Source organism: Carcharhinus amblyrhynchos, chromosome 5 (assembly GCF_965287045.1).
Source record: "Carcharhinus amblyrhynchos chromosome 5, sCarAmb.v2.hapA, whole genome shotgun sequence".
NCBI classification, from domain to species: Eukaryota; Metazoa; Chordata; class Chondrichthyes; order Carcharhiniformes; family Carcharhinidae; genus Carcharhinus; species Carcharhinus amblyrhynchos.
The window spans coordinates 100667398-100688606 of NC_137328.1; the positions used below are offsets into that span (position 1 = coordinate 100667398).

Below are 21209 nucleotides of genomic sequence, written 5' to 3' on the forward strand. Positions count from 1 at the left end.
AGGTAAAGTACATGATGAGGTCCTACAAGCTGAACTTAGGGAGTTAGGAGTTAAAACTAAAAAGTAGGACCTCAAAAGGTAGTAATCTCAGGATTGCTACCACTGCCACTGCTAGTCAGAGTAGGAATGTCAGGATAGCTAAAATGAATACGTGGCTTGAGGGATTGGCAAAAGGGAGGGATGCAAATTCCTGGGACATTGGAACCTCTGGGGGAGGTGGGACCAGTACAAATCAGACGGTCTGCACCTGGGCAGGACTGGAACCAATGTGCTAGGAATGTTTGCTAGTTGAGGAGGGTTTAAACTGATGAGGGGGATGGAAATTGATGGAGGAATTAAGAGGGAAGTAAAGTAGGGACAAAAACAAAAAGCAGTAAAGGGAAAAACAAAAGGCAGAGAAGCCAGAGTCAAAAATCAAAAAGGGCCATGGTGCAGAGTACAAAGACTGTGAAGAACTCAGTGAATAGGTCCAGTAAGACTAAGAGAAATAAAACAAAGGGAGAGTGTACAAAACATGACTAGACCAGGTGATCTGAGAAAACAAGGTAGAGAGCAAGGGAAGTCTAGATTAAACTGCATTTATTTCAATGCGTGGATGGTACGTGGAACTGGGATATTATAGCTATTACTGAAACATGGCGAAGGGAAGGACAGGATTGGCTGCTCAATGTTCCAGGGTACAGATGGTGTAGGAAAGATAGAACAGGAGGTAAGAGCGAAGGGGGCGTTGTGTTTTTGATTCGAGAGAACAGCATGTCAGTACTGAAAGGGGATATATCCGAGGGTTTGCCCACTGAGTCTATAAAGGCAGAACTGAAAAATAAGAAGGGAGATTTAATAGGATTGGACTACAGGCCCCCAAATAGTCAGCAGGAAATTGAGGAGCAAATGTGTAAGGCGATTACAGGTAGCGCCAAGAAAAATAGTCTGGTAATAGTAGGGGACTTTAATTTTCCCAAAATTGGCTGGGAAAGCGACAAGGGCTTGGATGGAGAGAAATTTTCGAAGTGTATTCAGGAAGAATTTCTCATTCAGTATGTGGATGGCCTGACTAGAGAGGGGGCAAAACTTGACCTCCTCTTGGGAAATAAGGAAGGGCAGGTGACAGAAGTGTCAGTGAAAGACCACTTTGGGACCAGTGACCATAATTCCATTAGTTTTAAGATTGCTATGGAGAATGGTAAGACTTGCCCAAAAGTTAAAATTCTAATTTGGGGCAAGGCCAATTTTGATGGTATGACATAGGAACTTTCAAAAGTTAAGTGGGGAAGTCTGTTGGTAAGTAAAAGGATGGCTGGTAAGTGGCTTTCAAAAGTGTGTTAACCAGGGTTCAGGATAAGCACATTCCTTTTAGAGTGAAGGGCAAGGCTGGTAGAAGTAGGAAACCCTGGATGGCTCGGGATATTGAGGCCCTGATCAAAAAGGAGGAGGCGGCATATGACATACATAGGCAGCTGGGATCAGGTGGATCTCTTAAAAAGTGTAGAGGTTGTTGGAATAGATTTAAGAGAGAAATGAGGAGGGCAAAAAGGAGACATGGGATTGATACATCAAAAGGGGAATCCGAAGAGCTTCTACAAATACATATAGAGCAAAAGAGTAACTAGGGAGAGAGTAGAGCCTCTTAAGAATGAAAAGATCATCCCTGTGCAGATCCACAAGAGATGGGTAAGATCCTAAATGAATATTTTTTATCGGTATTTACTGTTGGATGTTAGGAAACTTGGGGAAATAAATAGTGATGTCTTGAGGAGTGTACACATTACAGAGAAAGAGGTGCTGGAAGTCTTAAAGCACATCAAGGTAGATAAATCCCTGGGACCTGATGAAATGTATCACAGGAGGTTGTGGGAGGCTAGGGAGGAAATTGCGGGTCCCTTAGCAGAGATATTTGGACCATGGACAGCCACAGGTGAGGTGCCTGAAGATTGGAGGACAGCCTTTGTTTACGAAGGGCTGCAGGGAATAGCATGGGAACTACAGAATGCTGAGCCTAACATCTGCAGTGGGCAAGTTGTTAGAAGGTATTCTGAGAGACAGGATCTACAGGCATTTAGAGAGGCAAGGACTGAACAGGGACAGTCAGCAATACTTTGAGTGGAAAATCACGTTTCATGAATTTGATTGAGCTTTTTGAAGAGGTAACCAAGAAGGTAGATGAGAGCAGTGCAATTGACGTTGTCTACATGGACTTTAGCAAGGCCTTTGATAAGGTACTGCATGGTAGGTTGTTGCATAAAGTAAATCTCACGGGATCTAGGATGAGATAGCCAATTGGATACAAAATTGGCTTGATGACAGAAGAAAGAGGGTGCTTGTAGAGGATTATTTTTCAAACTGGAGGCCTATGTGCCTCAGGGAACGGTGCTGGGTTCACTGTTGTTTGTTATTTATATTAATGATTTGGATGAGAATTTAGGAGGCGTGGTTAGTAAGTTTGCAGATGACAGCAAGATTGGCATAGTGGACAATGAAGAAGGCTATCCAGGATTGCAAAGGGATCTTGATCGATTAGGCCAGTGGGACGATGAATGGCAGATGGAGTTTAATTTAGGTAAACGTGAGGAGATGCATTTTGGAAGATCGAATCGGGGCAGGGCCTACTCAGTTAATGGTTGGGCATTGGGGAGAGTTATAGGACAAAGACATCTACTAGTACAGGTTCACAGCTCCTTGAATGTAGAGTCTCAGGTGGACAGGCTGGCGAAGAAGGCATTCAACCTACTTGGTTTCATTGGTCAGAACATTGAATACAGGAGTTGGGATGTCTTGTTGAAGTTGTACAAGACATTAATAAGGGCACACTTGGAATACCTTGCACAGTTCTGGTCACCCTATCATAGAAAAGATATTATTAAAGAGTGCCATGATGTGGAGATGCCAGCATAGGATTGGAGTGGCACATTAAGAAGTCTCACAGCACCAGGTTAAGTCCAAAAGGTTTATTTGGAATCACAAGCTCACCAGCGCTCCGAAAGCTTGGTGATTCCAATCAAACCTGTTGGATTTTAACCTGGTGTTGTGAGACTTCTTACTAGAAAATGTGCAGAAAAGATTTACTAGGGATGCCACCAGGACTTGATGGTTTGAGTTATAAGAAGAGGCTGGATAGACTGGAACTTTTTCCCCTGGAGCATAGAAGGCTTAGGGGTGATCTTATCGAGGCCTATAAAATAATGGGGGGCATAGATAAGGTAGATGGTCAATATCTTTTCCCAAAGGTAGAGGAGTCTAAAACTAGAGGGCATAGGTTTAAAGGGAGAAATAAAAAAAGGGTCTCAGAGGGTGATGAGTGTCTGGAATGAGGTGCCAGAGGCAGTAATAGAGGCAAATACAATTATATATTTTAAAAAGCATTTAGACAGTTACATGGGTAAGATGGATATAGAGGGATATGGGCCAAAATCCAGGCAATTGGGACTAGCTTGGTGATAAAAAACTGGGCAACATGGACAAGTTTGGGTTGAAGGGCCTGTTTGCATGCTGTAAAGCTCAATTAATCTATGACTGTTAAATGGTTAGAAAGCCACTCAGTTGTGTCATAAAACAAAAGGAATGAAATTGGGGGACAACCTGGCATTGACCTAAGCACTGGAAACCACAATGGAAAACTCAATCCCATCAAACCTACAAATCCTCCTTACTAGTCTAAAAATTGGCAAGTCATGTTGCAGCTTTATAGAACGTTAGTTAGGCTGCACTTGGGATATAGGGTTCAATTCTGGTCGCCACACTACCAGAAGAATGTGGAGACTTTATCAGGATGTTGCCTGGTATGGAGGGCATTAGCTATGAGGAGAGATTGGAGAAACTTGATTTGTTCTCACTGGAACGACTGAGGTTAAGGGGTGACCTGATAGAAGTATACAAGATTATGGGAGGCATGGACAGAATGGATAGTCAGAAGCTTTTACCAAGGTGAAAGAGTCAATTACTAGGGGGCACAGGTTTAAGGGGCAAGGTTTAAAGGAGATGTACGAGACAGTTTTTTTTTTAAACACTGAGGGTGGTGGGTACCTGGAACTCGCTGCCGGGGGAGGTACTGGAAGCAAATACGATAATGACTTTTAAAGGGCGTCTTGACAAATACATGAATAGTATGGGAATGGAGGGATATGGTCCCTGGAATGGTAGGGGGTTTTAGTTAAGTCAGGCAGCATGGTTGGTACAGGTTTGGAGAGCCGAAGGGCCTGTTCCTGTGCTGTAATTTTCTTCGTTCTTTGTACTAACATCTGCAGCTAGTACCAAAATTGGGAGAGCAGTCTCACAGACCAGTCAAGCAACAGCCTGATATCGTCATAATCTCAGAATCATACCTTACGGATAATTTCCCGGACATCATCATCACCTTTCCTGGGTACAGCTGTCCCACTGACAGGACAAACCCAGCAGAGATGTGGCACAGTGATTTACAGTCAGAAGAGAGTCCCCAAAAATCAATTCTGGACTGCTAGAAGATGTTGAGCATCAGGTCAAACATGGGCAAGCAAACTTCTCGCTGATTACTACGTACCACCACCCTTCAGCTGATGAATCAGTGTTCCTACATGTTGAACATCACTTGAAGGAAGCACTGAGGGTGGCAGGGCCACAGAATGTATTCTGAGTGGGGAACTTCAATGTCTACTACCAAGTATGGCTTGGTAGTGCCAGCACAAACTGAGCTGCTGAGTTCTAAATGACATAGCTGCCAGCCTGGGTCTGCAGCAGATGGTGAGGAAAATCAAAAGGAGGGTTAAACATACGTGACCTCATCCTTACCAACCTGTCTGTTGCAAGTGTATCTGTCCATGATAGTATTGGTAGAAATGATCACTACACAGTCCTTGCGGAGGTGAAGACCTGTCCCACATCGCGGCACGGTGGCACAGTGGTTACTGCTGCTTCAGTATCAGGGACCGGGCTTCAATTCCGGCCTTGGGTCACTGTCTGCGTGGAGCTTGCATATTCTCCATGTGTCTGCATGGGTTTCCTCTGGGTGCTCCAGTTTCTTCCCACAGTCCAAAGACACACAAGATAAGGGGATTGGCCATGTTAAATTGCCCCTAGTTTTACGAGAATTAGCAGGGTAAAAATGTGGGGTTACGGAATAGGGCCCGGGTGGAATTGTGGTTGGTGCAGACTCAAATGGGCCAAATGGCTTCCTTCTGCTCTGCAGGGAGTCTGTGATACCTTCCCTATGTTCCATCATGTTGTGCAGCATTATCACCACGCTAAATGGGATAGATTTTGGGCAGATCTAGCAACTTGAGACTGGGCATCCATGAGCTCCTGTGGGCCATCATCAGGAGCAGAAATGTACTCAACCATAATCTGCAAACTTACAATGCAACATATCCCCTACACTACCATTACCACCAAACCAGGATCAACCCTGGTTCAATAAAGAATGCTGGAGGGTATGCCAGGATCAACACAAGGCATACTTAAAAATGAGGTGTCAATCTGGTAAAGTTACAACACAGGACTACTTGCACACTAAACATCATAAGCAGCAAGCAACAGACAGAGCCAAGTGATTCTAATCTGTTGGTTGTAGATCGAAACTCTGCATTCTTGTCATATCCCGTCATGAATGGTGCTGGACAATTAAGACAACTCATTGGAGAACAGGCATCAGAAACACCCCTTATCCTCAATGATGGGGAGCCCAGCACATCAGTTCAAAAGATAAGGCTGAAGTATTTGCAATAATCTTCAGCCAGAAGTGCCAAATGAATGATCCATCTCTGCCTCCTCCTTGGGTTCCCAGTCTTCACTCTACATTATATCAGGAAATGGCTGAAGGCACAGGATACTGTAAAGGCTTTGGGCCCTGACAATATACCAGCAATAATATTGAAGACATGTGCTCCAGAACTATCCACCCTGCCAGCCAAGCTGTTCCAGTACAGCTACAATAATGGCATCTATTCAGCAATGTGGAAAATTGTCCAGGTACATCCTGTACGCAAAAAAAAAGAACAAATTCAACCCAACCAATTGCTGCAAAATCAGTCTACTCATTAATAAAGTGATGGAAAGCAGGCACAATCAAGCAGCACTTGATTAGTAATAACCTGCTTACTAATGCTCAATTGGGTCCTACCAGGCTCACTCAGCTCCTGTCCTGATGACAGCCTTGTTACAAACATGGACAACAGAGTTGAATTTCAGAGGTGAAACGAGAGTGACTTCCCTTAACGTCAAGGTAGCATTTGTCTGAGTGTGGCTCCAAGGAGCCCTAGAAAAGCTAGAGTAAATGGGAATCAAGGGGAAAATTATCTGCTGGTTGGAATAATACATGGCACAAAGAAAGATTGTAGTGGTTGTTGAAGATCAATCATCTTAGTTCCTGGACATCACTGTAGGGGTTCCTCGGGGTAGTATCCTAAGCCCAACCATAAGAACATAAGAAATAGGAGCAGGAGTAGGCCATCTAGCCCTTCGAGCCTGCCCCGCCATTCAATAAGATCATGGCTGATCTGTCGTGGCTCAGTTCCACATTCCCGCCCTCTCCCCATAACCCTTAAACCCCTCTCTTATCAAAAACCCATCAACCCGCGTCTTAAAAATATTTAGCGAGGTAGCCTCCACCACTTCAACGGGCAGAGAATTCCAGAGACTCACCACCCTTTGAGTGAAGAAGTTCCTCCTCAACTCCGTTCTAAACTGCCCCCCCTTTATCTTGAGGCTGTGCCCCCTAGTCCTACTATCCTTTCGGAGCAGGAAGAGTCTCTCCACCTCTATCCTATCCATCCCATTCATCATCTTATACATCTCAATGAGATCTCCCCTCATTCTTCTAAACTCTAACGAGTACAAGCCTAGTTTATTCAGCCTCTCCTCATAGCTCAACCCCCTCAACTCCGGCATCAGCCTAGTGAACCTCCTCGGCACTCCCTCCAAGGCCAAAATATCCTTGCGTAAGTACAGCGCCCAAAACTGCACACAGTACTCCAGCTGCGGCCTCACCAATGCCCTATACAGCCGCAGCAAGACCTCCCTACTTTTATATTCAATCCCCCTCGCTATGAAGGCCAGCATCCCATTCACGTTTCCAACCACCTGCTGCACCTGCAAGCTGGGTTTTTGCGACTCATGCACAAGGACCCCGAGATCCCTCTGCACCGTTGCCTGCTGCAGTTTTTCGCCACGTAAGTAATAATCCTTCCTACCATTATTCCTACCAAAGTGGACTACCTCGCACTTGCCAACATTAAATTCCATTTGCCATTTCCTGGCCCATTCGCCCAGCCTATCTAGATCCTTCTGTAGACTCTCCACAACTTCCGCACAATTTGCCGTTCCACCAATCTTGGTGTCATCAGCAAATTTCGACACCCTACACTCGGTTCCCTCCTCCAGATCATCTATATAAATGGTAAATAGCTGAGGCCCCAGCAGCTGCTTTATCATGACCATCCTTCCAATGTAAGCTCAGAAGTGGGGATATTCACTGATGACTGCACAATGTTCATCACCATTTGCATCTCCTGAGATACTGAAGCAGTACATATAAGAACATAAGAAATAGGAGCAGGAGTAGGCCATCTAGCCCTTCGAGCCTGCCCCGCCATTCAATAAGATCATGGCTGATCTGTTGTGGCTCAGTTCCACTTTCCCGCCCTCTCCCCATAACCCTTAATCCCCTCTCTTATCAAGAACCCATCAACCCGCTTCTTAAAAATATTTAGCGAGGCAGCCTCCACCACTTCAACGGGCAGAGAATTCCAGAGATTCACCACCCTTTGAGTGAAGAAATTCCTCCTCAACTCCGTTCTAAACCGCCTCCCCTTTATCTTGAGGCTGTGCCCCCTAGTCCTACTGTCTTTTTTGAGCGGGAAGAGTCTCTCCACCTCTATCCTATCCATCCCATTCATCATCTTATACGTCTCAATGAGATCTCCCCTCATTCTTCTAAACTCTAACGAGTACAAGCCTAGTTTATTCAGCCTCTCCTCATAGCTCAATCCCCTCAACTCGGGTATCAGCCTAGTAAACCTCCTCTGCACTCCCTCCAGGGCCAAAATATCCTTGCGCAGGTGCGGCGCCCAAAACTGCACACAGTACTCCAGCTGCGGCCTCACCAATGCCCTATACAGCTGCAGCAAGACCTCCCTACTTTTATATTCAATCCCCCTCGCTATGAAGGCCAGCATCCCATTCGCCTTCCTGACCACCTGCTGCACCTGCAAGCTGGGTTTTTGCGACTCATGCACAAGGACCCCGAGGTCCCTCTGCACCGTCGCCTGCTGCAGTTTTTCGCCACGTATCCAAATGTATCAAGACCTGGACAGTATCCAGGCTTTAACTGACAAGTGCCAAGTAACATTCATGCCACACATATGCCAGGAAATGAGCATCTCCAACAAGAGAGGATTTAACTATCTCGCTTGACATTCAGTGGCATTGTATTCACTGAATCACCCACAACTGAAATTCTGGAAGTTATCATTGACCAGAGGATGAACAGGACAAGCCACGTAAACATTGTGGGTGGGATTTTATGGCTTCTCTCATTCCAAAACTGTAAAATCTACCCTGAGGTCAGACTTTTCCATTGTCCGCTCCTCGCCCACTCTAATTCTGTGGCAGGCAGTTGGTAAAATTCTGGCAGTGACTACAAGAGCAAATCAGGTGAGTAACTCACTTTCTGTCCACCATCTAGAAGGCACAAGTCAGGACAGCGATGGAATACTCTTCACGTGCCTGAATGAGTACAGCACCAACAATATTCAAGAACCTTGGTACCATCCAGGAGCCCACTTGATTGATACTTAATCCACAAGCATTGACTTCCTCCACCACCAGCGTACAGTGGCAGCAGTGTGTACCAGCTACAAGATGCTGCAGGATCTCACTAAGCAAGGCTCTTTAGACAGTAATGTCCAAATCTATGATCTAGAAGGACAAGGGCACCAAGCATATGGGAACACCACCATCTGGAAGTTCCCTTCCAAGCCACTCAGCTTTGTGATTCGGAATTATATTGCTATTCCTTCAGTGTCATTGGGCCAGAATCCTGGAACTCACTCCGTAAGAGCAGTGTGGGTATACATACACCACATGGACTGCAGCAGTCAAGAAGACAACTCACCACCACCTTGTCCAGGGCAGTTCAGGATGGACAATAAATGATGGCCTGGCCAGTGATGCCATCATCCCATGAAAGAAAGTAGTTGAAGATGGTTGAGCCTTGAACACGATGCAAAACTTATGCAGTGATGTTCACAGTGGCACAGTGGTTAGCACTGCTATCTCAACTCCAGAGACCCCACTTCAATTGCGGCCTTGGGTTGACTGTGTGGAGCCTGCACTTTGTTCCATTGTCTGCGAGGGTTTCTTGCAGGTGCTTGATTTCTTCCCACAGTCCAAAGATGTGCAGGCTAGGTGAATTGGTCATGATAAAATTGCCCCTTACTGTCCCAAGATGTGTAGTTTACGGGAATTAGTGGGATAAATATGTGGGGTTATGGGGATAGGACCTGGGTAAGACACTTGGTCAGGGAGTCATCGCAGACTGAATGGGCCAAATGGCCTCTTTCTGCACTTTAGAAATCTATGATTCTACTCCAATAGTTTACCACTAATCTTTGCCACATTGTTTTCTCTTTCAGTTTAATAACATCCTTAACTTGCTTGGTTAACTGTGATTGATTTATCCCTTTCTTAAAATTCTTCTTCTTTACTGGAATATTTTTGTTGTGAGTCATAAACTACTTTCATAAACACGTGCTATTGCCGATCAAGTGTCTTTTATGCTAAACTTTCACCCACTTCTGCCTACGTTACTTTGTAGTTACCCTTATTTAAGTTTAACACAATTATTTTGTATCCAGGTTTTACTCTCTCAAATTGAATGCCAAAATTCTATCATGTTGTGATCACTGTTTCCTAAGGGATCTTTTACTCTAAGATTGATTTTATTAAAATCAATTGATTTTATTAAATGTACCTCATTACACATTACCAGATCCAAAATAGCCTGATCTCTGGTCAAATACACAACATATTGTTCCAGGAAACTATCCTGAATACACTATGAATTCTGCCTCAAGGCTACCTCTGCCAATTTGATTTTCCCAATTCACATGAAGATTAATGACAAATGATTAATATACTGCCTTTTCTACATGCCCTCATTATCTCCTGATTTTGTCTCCATTCTACAGTACAGCTACTGTTAGGGGGCCTATAGACTACACTCACCAGTGTCTTCATCCCCTTGTTATTTCTTATCTATATGAATTCCACATCTTCCAATCCAAGATCATTTCTTACTATTTTATTTATTCCATCTCATACTAACAAAGCTAACATTTCCTTCCTGGCTGTCCTCACAAAAAGTCACATACACTGAATATTTAGTTTCCAGCTTTGATCTCCTTGTAACAACGTCTCTATCATGGGTATAAGATCATACCCATTAACTTAAATTTGTGCCAGTAGTTTATTTATTTTGTGACACATTCTACAAGGATTTAGATAAAGAGCCATTAATTTTACCTTTTTACCATTTTTCCTCCTTTGACCCATTAGCTGTTTCTTTTTATGTTTGTCACTCTCTGGGTATCATTACCTAAATAGTTGACTTACAATGCTGCCATACACTTTTGCTCTGTAAGCCTATGTATTACCTCTTCAAAACTTTTACCCCATTATTTAGTTTAAAGCCCTCTCTACTTTCCTAGTTACGTGATTTGCAAGAACACTGGTCCTAACATAGTTCAGATGTAGGCAGCCCCACTTTCTCCAAAACAGATGCAAGTGCCCTACAGAACAAAACCCACTTCTCCCACAGTATTCTTGAGCCATGTATTCATCTCTCTATTTTTATGCATCCTATGCCAACTTACATGCGGCTCAGGTAATAATCCAGAGATTAAACAACAGAATCTTCCTACTTATGTGGTTGCTACCCACATGGACCACGAAAATTGGATCTGTCCACTGCAAATTCCTCTTCTGCCCTGAGCAGGTGTTCCAAGCCCTGACACCAGGCAGGCAACACAGCCATCTAGACTCTTGCTCCTTGCTACAGAGAACAGTGTCAATCCCTTTCATTGTACTGTCCCCTACTACCATTACCATCTCATGTGCTGTCTCTACTTGAATGTCCACCTATTCCACAGTGCCATGGCCAGTCAGCTCATCCACCTTTCAGCCTCTTATCTATCATCTGGCAATATTTCCTGTTACAAATTAAATTTTAGATTTTTAAAAATGTTTTTCCTCAAATATAGAGAAGAACTGAGCTCTGAGTGCTTATCAGACCCCTACCCAGATATATGATCTTTAATTAGCATCTCAAGCTTCCCTAAAGAGATCCCTCCTATTACAATGATAAAGATGAGAAGGAAAACAGAATCAAGCAGAACGAGTTAGAACAAAGAACAACACGGCACAGCAAACAGGCCCTTCGGCCCTCTAAGCCTGCGCCGCTCATGCTTCCAACTAGACTATTTGTTTGTATCCCTCCATTCCCAGTCTGTTCATGTGGCTATCCAGATAAGTCTTAAACAATCCCAGCGTGTCCGCCTCTACCACCTTGCTTGGCAGTGCATTCCTGGCCCCCACCACCCTGTGTAAAATATGTCCCTCTGACATCTGTGTTAAATCTTGCCCCCCTCACCTTGAACCTGTGACCCCTTGTGTTCATCACCTCCGACCTGGGAAAATACGTTTCCCACTGTTCACCCTATCTAAAAGGAAACAAATGATGGGCTCATCCAGAATTTGAAACCGGGACTTCTCGCATGCTTGTAAATACCCCAAGCGAGAATCATACCCCTAGACCATCGAGCCTATATGTATGAGTTACAGATGCTGTCTGACCTGATGAATATTTCCAGCAGTTTTTGTTTTTGTTATGAGTTAAAAAGAGTTAAGCAGCATTAAAGAGGATGTGGCAGTGCTGGTATTTCCTCCATTCAAAGAGCATTTAGGCTGAGGAGATCTTATCAAATTCTGTTTGGGAATCTGTGTCCAAAACTAAAGGATAGTTTTTAATCTAGCCAATTCGGTGGAAGCTGGGCCAGTAAGTACTCAGTGTGACTTTCCTCCCGATGTCCCACCCAGATCCACCACTTCCAATTGTTTTCCAACACTCTAACAGGTGGCTAAATCCCCTACTCCAAGCTGGCATGGTCTTTTTTTATTCATTTGTGGGTTATGGACTTCACTGGCTGGGCCAGCATTTATTGCCTATCCCTAATTGCTCTTGAACTGAGTGGCTTGCTAGGCAATTTAAGAGTCAACCACATTGCTGTGGGCCTGCAATCGCACATCAGCCAGACTGGTTAAGATTTCCTTCCCTAAAGACATTAATGAACTAAATGGATTCCTTAAAGAGACAGATTAGGGTCTGATAAAAAGTACTATTTGAATTCAAGTTTGTTTTGTTATGACAGAAATTTTGCTTCACACTTTACATTAAAAGGCTTCACCAAAATGGAGAAGATTTACAAGGATGGTTCCAAAGGTGGACGACTTTAGTTCTGTAGGTTGAGAAACTGGGGTTGATCTACCGAGAGAAGAAGAGGCTGAGAGGAGGTTGAATATCAGTGTTCAAAATCATAAGTGGTCTAGGCAGGGTAGAAAGGTGTTCTTATTGGCTGAAGAGTCAAACAGAGCATTCCAATTTAAGTTGGAATACACTGAAGATGGGGGTGATAGGAGCACATACAATTGAAACTTTCAAACAGGAATTCGATAAGCAACTGAAGAGAAAAGATTTGCTGGGAAAGAGGGGAAAATTGATCAGCTGAGTTGCTCTTCCAGAGAGCTGACACAGACATAACAGACAAACTGTCCTCTGTCCTGTGATGTAACTACTCCACCATTCTATGTCCAGTGATCTACCTGGTCCTAGATACATACCAACTGTACCTTTTTGAAGGATGGGAGTTATACCACACAAGGACAAAGGCCACATGATGTGAGGTGGACACAGTTTCCCTGCTTTTGGTTATTGAGTTCCTTCCTGGGGGTCAGGCCAGTGAGCTGACTCTTGAGTTATTGCAAAGATTGTAGTATAATGTCACTTCAAAAAGGGAAAGCTGAGATACTGAGGAGACAAACATCTAAATGTTAATGAATGGGCTCACAAACTATCACACACTTAAGCCCCAGGTCTTAGCCAAGTCAAGTATTTGTCCCAGTGGCAGAGTTTTCAAGAGGGCTGCTAGTGCAAAATCAGTTTAAAGCCTCCTTTTGTGATTCAAGAAACTAGAGATTGGGGCCGATTTAACTGCTGTTCTAGCCACAGGTACAAATCCTGTTATAGCTGCTAAATCTCACCAACATCTCCAACCAATAGCTGCTAAATCCAGAGATGAGGGGGTTAGCCTATGAAGAGAGACTGAATAGACTGGGTCTGTACTCGTTAGAGTTTAGAAGGCTGACGGGGGATCTTATGGAGACATATAAGATAATGAAGGGGAAAGATAGGGTAGAGGTAGAGAGATTCTTCCAGCTTAGAAAGGATTGCAGGGCTAGAGGGCACAGCCTCAAGATAAGGGGGGGCAGTTTAGATCAGAGTTGAGGAGGAACTTCTTCACTCAAAGGGTGATACATCTCTAGAATTCTCTGCCCGTTGAAGTGGTGGAGGCTACCTCGCTAAGTATATTTAAGTCACTGGTAGATATGTTTGATAGACAGGGGAATTAAGGGTTATGGGGAGAAAGCAGAAAAGTGGAACTGAGCCACTTCAGATCAGCCATGATCTTATTGAATGGCGGGGCAGGCTGGAAGGGCTAGATGGCCTACTCCTGCTCCTATTCCTTATGTTCTTATCTCGCAAGAAGCCGAAAATGGAATTTGTGCAAGCAAAATATGAGTTCAGGATCCTCCCCACTCCCCTCTGATAACATGTGAAGGGCATGAGCCCAATTTACATATTAGCATTTATTATCATATTATAATTGGCAGGCTTAGCGCCGTTATGTCTTCAAATTTTTTCCCACCCAGCCGGTGTGACATCACGCCAGAATGAATCACTCCTGGTTTTCAAAAAGAAAACCAGTTGTGATGACCACAGCCAGGTAAGTAAAGTCCCTGGGAGGTGAGGGACATGACTAGGTATTCAGGTACTGCCAGTGCGTGCCCTCTGGGGAGCCCCATTTGGGGGGTTCTCCTTACATGTGGTGGGAAGGTATTATGTACTGATGCTTGTCACAAGGAGGTCATACTGACGCTTGTGAGGGGTGTCAGGTTGTGCACTGATGCTTTTTGGGGTACACCCCGATGCCTTTCAGGGGAGAAGGGAAGATTGTGATGGAAGATGTTGGTGACAGCAGAAATCATGCCTCCTGATTCTCTGTGCATTGAGTTCCAGAGGCTCTCAAGAAAACTCAGCTGTGCATCTGGATACATGCACGCTGTTTTTCAGTCTGAAACTGACACTCTGACAAATTTTGGAAGAATTCCACCCACAAATTGTGCCAATATCAAGGAAATTGGAAAACATCATAAAACAAATACTGTTTTTTTTATCCACTGTCACATTTGTCTTCATTATGTACACATGAAAGACTTATTGACATTCATGAAGACATTCTTTCAGCATGTGTTGGGTGATTTCAACTAGACTCCCACTTCAATCCTCAATTCTGTATTTAGGGTGTAGTATTTCAACCAGTGAAAGCAGTTGTTCAAAAATAACAGTTTAATTTGCAGGAAAATAAACCTGAGATAAAATGCATTACCAAGGCTATTCTGTTAAAATTAAATTTAGCATAATTCAGATTCAGAAATCAGACAGCGCTTTGCTGATATTATTGACATTGTGAGTTAGATTTCTGTCATTTTATCCCTGGTGTGGCCTACATGGGTCTCCAAAGCCACAGCAATGTGGTTGACTTTCAGCTGACCTCGGGCAATAAATCTTGGCCAGCCAGCGATGCCCGTGTCCCAGGAATGAATTTTTAAAAATTAGGACCCTATAATTGGCTTCAGTTTGTGCTAGGAAAGGAACATCACCCAAGGTAATTGGGAAACATTCATGTGGCTTGATTTTAACTCACTGTAGTATGTGATAGTCACGGTGAGTCACAAACTATTTGGTTCCCATTGCATGAGAGGAAGCTTTCAACTAGGTTAAAAAATAACTTGCTGACCTTATGCTGGTGAAGCTTTGCAATTTGAACCAGAGCTAATTGTTGACAGAAAGATTCCATAAATATTTTAGTTCTTGTTATTTGTATCCTGGGCTACAGTACATTGCAGTTAACATTTTACGACAACTCATCAGCTGTCTCTAAAACAACTGCTCCATCTCCCTCAAAGCAAGATTTGAACAGTTAAGAAAATAAGGATAATATCAGAGCTGTGGGGTCTGGGGCTGTGAGAACAAGGCATTCTGAATTCTCAACTCTATTGTTGCAGTTAAAATGGAGCCAAAAAACAAACATTCCCCATTTTCTCCACAGCATACTTGGCTTTTGACACAACAGGCACTTTTTTTGGGGAGAAGTATCTGCATCCATGGCAAGTAGAGCCACACAGAATAGATAATTCTGACAAGTCCAATCATGGCACAGATAGACTTTACAATAACTACATTCATTAACAGAATTTTAGCTGTGTTTTCTTTTTGCCAGAATTTCAGTCAAAAGTAAATCATAAATTTTACAATTTTAAATCAACTGTACACAGCCATCCATGGTTTTCAAGTGCCTGTTATTTTTGTTAAAGAAGTTTAGTAATGTAAAATTAATACTGGCAATTATATGGAACAATACCATCTGTACATTTAATAATCATTGAGTCACCATGAAAATAAACTTGTTCACTAATTTGGGATTACTTTTAGGTTAACAAAATCCACTTAGCAAAGAAGAATATACAGATGATCTGGAGGAGGGAACCGAGTGTATGGTGTCGAAATTTGCTGATGACACCGAGATTGGTAGAACGGCAAATTATGCGGAGGGTGTGGAGAGTCTGCAGAAGGATCTAGATAGGCTGGGTGAATGGGCCAGGAACTGGCAAATGGAATTTAATGTTGGCAAATGTGAGGTTGTCCACTTTGGTAGGAATAATGGTAGGAAGGACTATTACTTACCTGGCGAAAAACTGCAGCAGGCGGTGGTGCAGAGGGACCTCAGGGTCCTTGTGCATGAGTCGCAAAAACCCAGCCTGCAGGTGCAGCAGGTGGTCAGGAAGGCAAATGGGATGCTGGCCTTCATAGCGAGGGGGATTGAATATAAAAGTAGGGAGGTCTTGCTGCAGCTGTATAGGGCACTGGTGAGGCCGCAGCTGGAGTACTGTGTGCAGTTTTGGTTGCCGCACTTACGCAAGGATATTTTGGCCTTGGAGGGAGTGCAGAGGAGGTTTACTAGGCTGATACCGGAATTGAGGGGGTTGAGCTATGAGGAGAGGCTGGATAAACTAGGCTTGTACTCGTTAGAGTTTAGAAGAATGAGGGGAGATCTCATTGAGACATATAAGATGATGAATGGGATGGATAGGATAGAGGTGGAGAGGCTCTTCCCGCTCAGAAAGGACAGTAGGACTAGAGGGCACAGCCTCAAGAAAAAGGGGGGGCGGTTTAGAACAGAGTTGAGGAGGAACTTCTTCACTCAAAGGGTGGTGAATCTCTGGAATTCTCTGCCCGTTGAAGTGGTGGAGGCTGCCTCGCTAAATATTTTTAAGACGCGGGTTGATAGGTTTTTGATAGACAAGGGGATTAAGGGTTATGGGGAGAGGGCGGGAATGTGGAACTGAGCCACGACAGATCAGCCATGATCTTATTGAATGGCGGGGCAGGCTCGAAGGGCTAGATGGCCTACTCCTGCTCCTATTTATGTTCTTAAGAAGAAAAGCTTATGACAGAATTTTAAGGCCCCCTTATGGCAGGGGCAGAGCTGGAAAATGCCGTGAACCATTCGAAAGTCCATTGATTTCAGTGGGATTGGAAAATCCCGCCAGTGAGAGGAGCCAGAAAATTCTGCCCGGTGTGTTCTTTATAGAAATGTTGGATGGGATTTTCTGCACCCTCCACCATGTGTTTCTTGGCACTGGCGGCAACCTCTCATTGACCAATGGTGGGATGTATCAATGGGATTTCCCATTCCATGCACCCCCATTTCCCAGGGAACCAGCAGCAGGGCTTTGCCATCGGGAGGACCAGAAGATCCCACCAGCATGAATGGCTGTAATACTCCGGCCTTTGTTAATGAAGAAATGTTTTTATTTAAATTACGGATTACGCTTTCAAATGTTTTACTGTTTCACTTTGGCATATTCCCATGATTCCACTATTGGACAGCCTGATAACAGTATTTCTTTTCCTCCTGGCAGGTTGCATCTACAGAAGTGCACTTTGGACCTATGAGGCTGACGCAAGATCCTTTTCAGGTAAAACCTTGTGTTTAGGTGCTTGACATTTATACAGTTGTATGTAGGCCATTGGATATTGTGCTAATGGTTTCGATCTCATGCTCCCAACCGTCAGCAGCAAAATATTCTGACAGCAATAAAATAGCAGTTCTTCATCCATGACCATACAAAATCAGATTTGGGACCTTACTGGCGTGTGTATCACATTGTGCAGAACATTTATCTACTGAAATATTGGAGAAGACTTATTCTTTATGAATGTTTATTTTAAGCTTAGAAATCTGGAGGTTAAGTTACTACTTTTGCCAGTTTTATCAGAAAGAAAGCAAAAGGAGAAAGGCAGAGGAGTGGGACTATGAATATAAAGCGTTCTTTGTCTGTGTTCAGCCCCTCCATCAAAGTTATTGTTTACAAGCTTTAGAGATAAAGAATGGGTCCAAACATCCATGGGGTGGCAATCAGAGTTGGGTTGCCACTCTGCTCCTAAAATTCTTTCGATCCTTTCTAGCCCAACCTTCCAACTCAGGCCAGACATGAACTGTGCAGTGCAGTGTGCTCCTGAACCCTTCTGTTAAGGGAAGCAGAGCTGAATGCAAGGAGGCCAACCTTATGCCACAACCTACCATGTGGTACCTTGTCAAAGCCCTTGCTAAAGTCCATGTAGACAACGTCAACTACACTGCCCTCATCTACCTTCTTGGTTAACCCTTAAAAAAAAATCGAATTTGAGACATGATTTTCCACTCACAAAGCCATGCCAACTGCGCCTAATCAGTCCTTGCCTCTCTAAATGTCTGTAGATCCTGTCTTTAAGAATACCTCAGCTAAGTTCATTTTAATTGAAAATTATTTTAAAATAAAAAAAAACAAAATGATGCATGGTGCATTCAAAAAATGTCCAGTTTTCAGACAGCTCCTGCTTATAGACAGCCAACTTTGAGGGGATATATCTACATTTGAAATTAGATAGTCTCTCTCTGTCATGTAAGTGAAAAATGTAGCAATATTTTTTCTCACATCACTTTTTAAATTAGGATTACGCAGGACTGGAATTTTGTTAGAAAGTATTTTGCGCTGAATAAGAAGATAAAGAAATACAGTGAATTACATTGAGAGTAGTCCATATGTTTAGATGCTTCACTTGGATGCTGGCCCTTTGTTGGTATATCTTGTAAGTGCTGAAGTAGATGCCCAATTTCCCGAAAGAATACAAATGTCAGATCCTGATAAAGATGTAGCCATATTATTATAACAATTATGCTGGAACTCCTTGGAGAGGGGTGTCATAGCCACACTTCAGTGATGCAGGGCTTCAGGTTCATAGCTCCTTGAAAGTGCAGTCACAGGTGGAGAGAGTGGTGAAGAAGACATTCAGCGTGCTTTGTTTCATCAGTCAGAACACTGAATACAGAAGTTAGAATGTCTTGTTGAAGTTGTACAAGACATTGGTGAGGCCATATTTGGAATACTGTGTACCGTTCTGGTCACCCTATTATAGAAAGGATATTGTTAAACTAGAAAGGGTGCAGAAAAGATTTACTAGGCTGCTATTGGGACTTGATGGTTTGAGTTAAAAGGAGAGGCTGGATAGACTGGGACTTTTTTCTCTGGAGCATAGGAGGCTGAGGGATAATCTTATAGAGGTCTATAAAATAATGAGGGGCATAGATCAGCTAGATAGTCAATATATTTTTCCAAAGGTAGGAGAGTCTAAAACTAGAGGACATAGGTTTAAAGTGAGAGGAGAGAGATACAAAAGGATCCAGAGGGGCAATTTTTTCACAGAGGGTGGTGAGTGTTTGGAACAAGCTGTCAGAGATAGTAGTAGAGGTGGATACAATTTTGTCTTTTAAAAAGCATTTAGACAGTTACATGGATAAGATGGGTATAAGTGGGACATGGGCTAAATGTGGGCAAATGGGACTAGCTTGAGGCTTTAAAAAAAGGGCAGCATGGACAGGTTAGGCCAAAGGACCTGTTTCTCTACAGTAAACCTCTATGATTCTATCATAACTTGTCTTTGAAAGGGATGTTCTCTTTGCTGATGACACCATTCTAGTAGAGTAGTGATCTTCCCATCTCAAGGGCAAATGGTTACCGAATGTCTGTGGAAGTTTCACACTGGACTGAATTACACAGACTGAAATGTGAGTGCATAATCTTCAGCTTTAAAAGTAGACCTCACTAACTTAATTTAAGAATGACTGCTTTAGTTAGTGAGGAACTTGCAGGTTCAATTCCTGCTCCAGAAATTCAAGCACATAATCCAGGCTGGCATTCCAGTGCAGTACTGAAAAAGTGCTATAGTGTTACTGGTGTTTTCCTTTGGGGGAGATGTTAAATCAAGGCCCTGTCTGCCTCACAAGTAGAAATAGGAGATCTTAGTTGTAGGGAGGCAGTGGTATAGTGATACTGTGGATTCAAATACTACCATGGCAGATGGTGACATTTGAATTCAATAAAAATCAAGAATTAAAAGTCTAAGGCTGACCATAAAAACATTGTTGATTGTCATAAAAACTCATCTGGTTCACTAAAGTCCTTTAAGGAAGGAAATTTGTCTTTCTTACCCGGTCTGGCCTGTGTGTGACTCCAGATCCACAGCAATGTGGTTGACTTGTAAATGCCCTCAGGATTGGCAATAAATGCTGGCCCAGCCAGCAATGCCCACATCCCATGAAGGAATCAGGGGGACAGAGGGACTCCTTGATGTCCTGGCCAAGTCTTATCCCTCAAAAATCATCAATAACACAAACTATTTTGTCATGATTTCATTGCTGTTTGGGGGACCTTGCTGTGTGCAGATTGGTTACTCTGCTTCCTATGTTGCAACAGTGATTGCGCTGTGGTTCATTAGCTGAAAACTGAATTGGGACCTCCTGTGGTCAAAAGGTGCAGTATAAACATATTTTCTCTCTTTTAATAAAAAGTACAATATCTTTTCAACCACGTTCAGTTGATTAACTTAGTAACCACACTTGATTTACATTAGAGTAAACAAATAGCAAGGTGGCTAGTAAAAACAGTGGAAGTGTGGGGAACATCAATAATACTATGTCATCATTGATATTGCACAAAGCTCACGTTTTGGGTGGCTGTATTCAGCAAGCTGCAAAACATGCATTGGTTTCTGGACTCAGTGACTAGGGGCCTTGATGAACAGGATCCAACCGCATCAAGGAGATATGACCAGGTTATTAGTTCTCTAAAAATTTGTTGCTGCAAAACTTGAATCACAGTGCATATGTGAAAAACAGAAGAACAACTCTTATACTACATATCAGCTGGAAGTCTAACAAAGTTTGTCAGCAACTAAGCTTTCAAAGTAACTCCTTCATGAGCTACTGTCCAAGGTTCTTTGAACTCTATCACTTACATAAAAGTTCCAATGCAGAGATAGCCATCAGATGTAAAATAGAAGGGGTAGTTAATTCCAAGTACACAATGGGCTGAAAAAATGTTGAAAAATGGGCATGAATAAAATTCAGTATGGACAAATGTGAAATATTGCATCAAGGAAGAAATGGTATTGAAATAGCTATAGATGAGGCTAAGAGAAAACTCAGGGTCTTGGCAAAAGCAATAATCAATATGTTCAACCACTGCAATACAGCAACCAAAATGTACATTATAATCAAAAAAAAACTGAGTATAAATCTAGAAAAGTCACATTAAAATTTTACAGTGCTATGCATAGCCAAACCATACCTTAAGTACTGAATTCAATTCCAGTCAGCTAGACAAAAAAAAGGGAGACACTGAAATATTGGAAGCAAGTCAGAGTACAACTGCATTGTCCTCAGTGTTCAGAGGAAAGTTGGAAAACAAGAGAAATTTTTGAAATAAGGTGACTGAGTGATTAACTATTGGAGTAATACAATATGATA

General features: G+C 43.0%; 1 protein-coding gene across 1 annotated transcript in view; it reads left to right on the plus strand.

Moving 5' to 3' along the window:
* Positions 1-21209, plus strand: part of pde8b (phosphodiesterase 8B) — a 315649-nt gene that overhangs the window by 148509 nt on the left and 145931 nt on the right. Inside the window, exon 2 of the mRNA XM_080189730.1 lies at positions 17284-17340. Coding sequence (XP_080045856.1) covers positions 17284-17340 — 57 coding nt within the window. The remainder of the gene's footprint in view (positions 1-17283; positions 17341-21209) is intronic.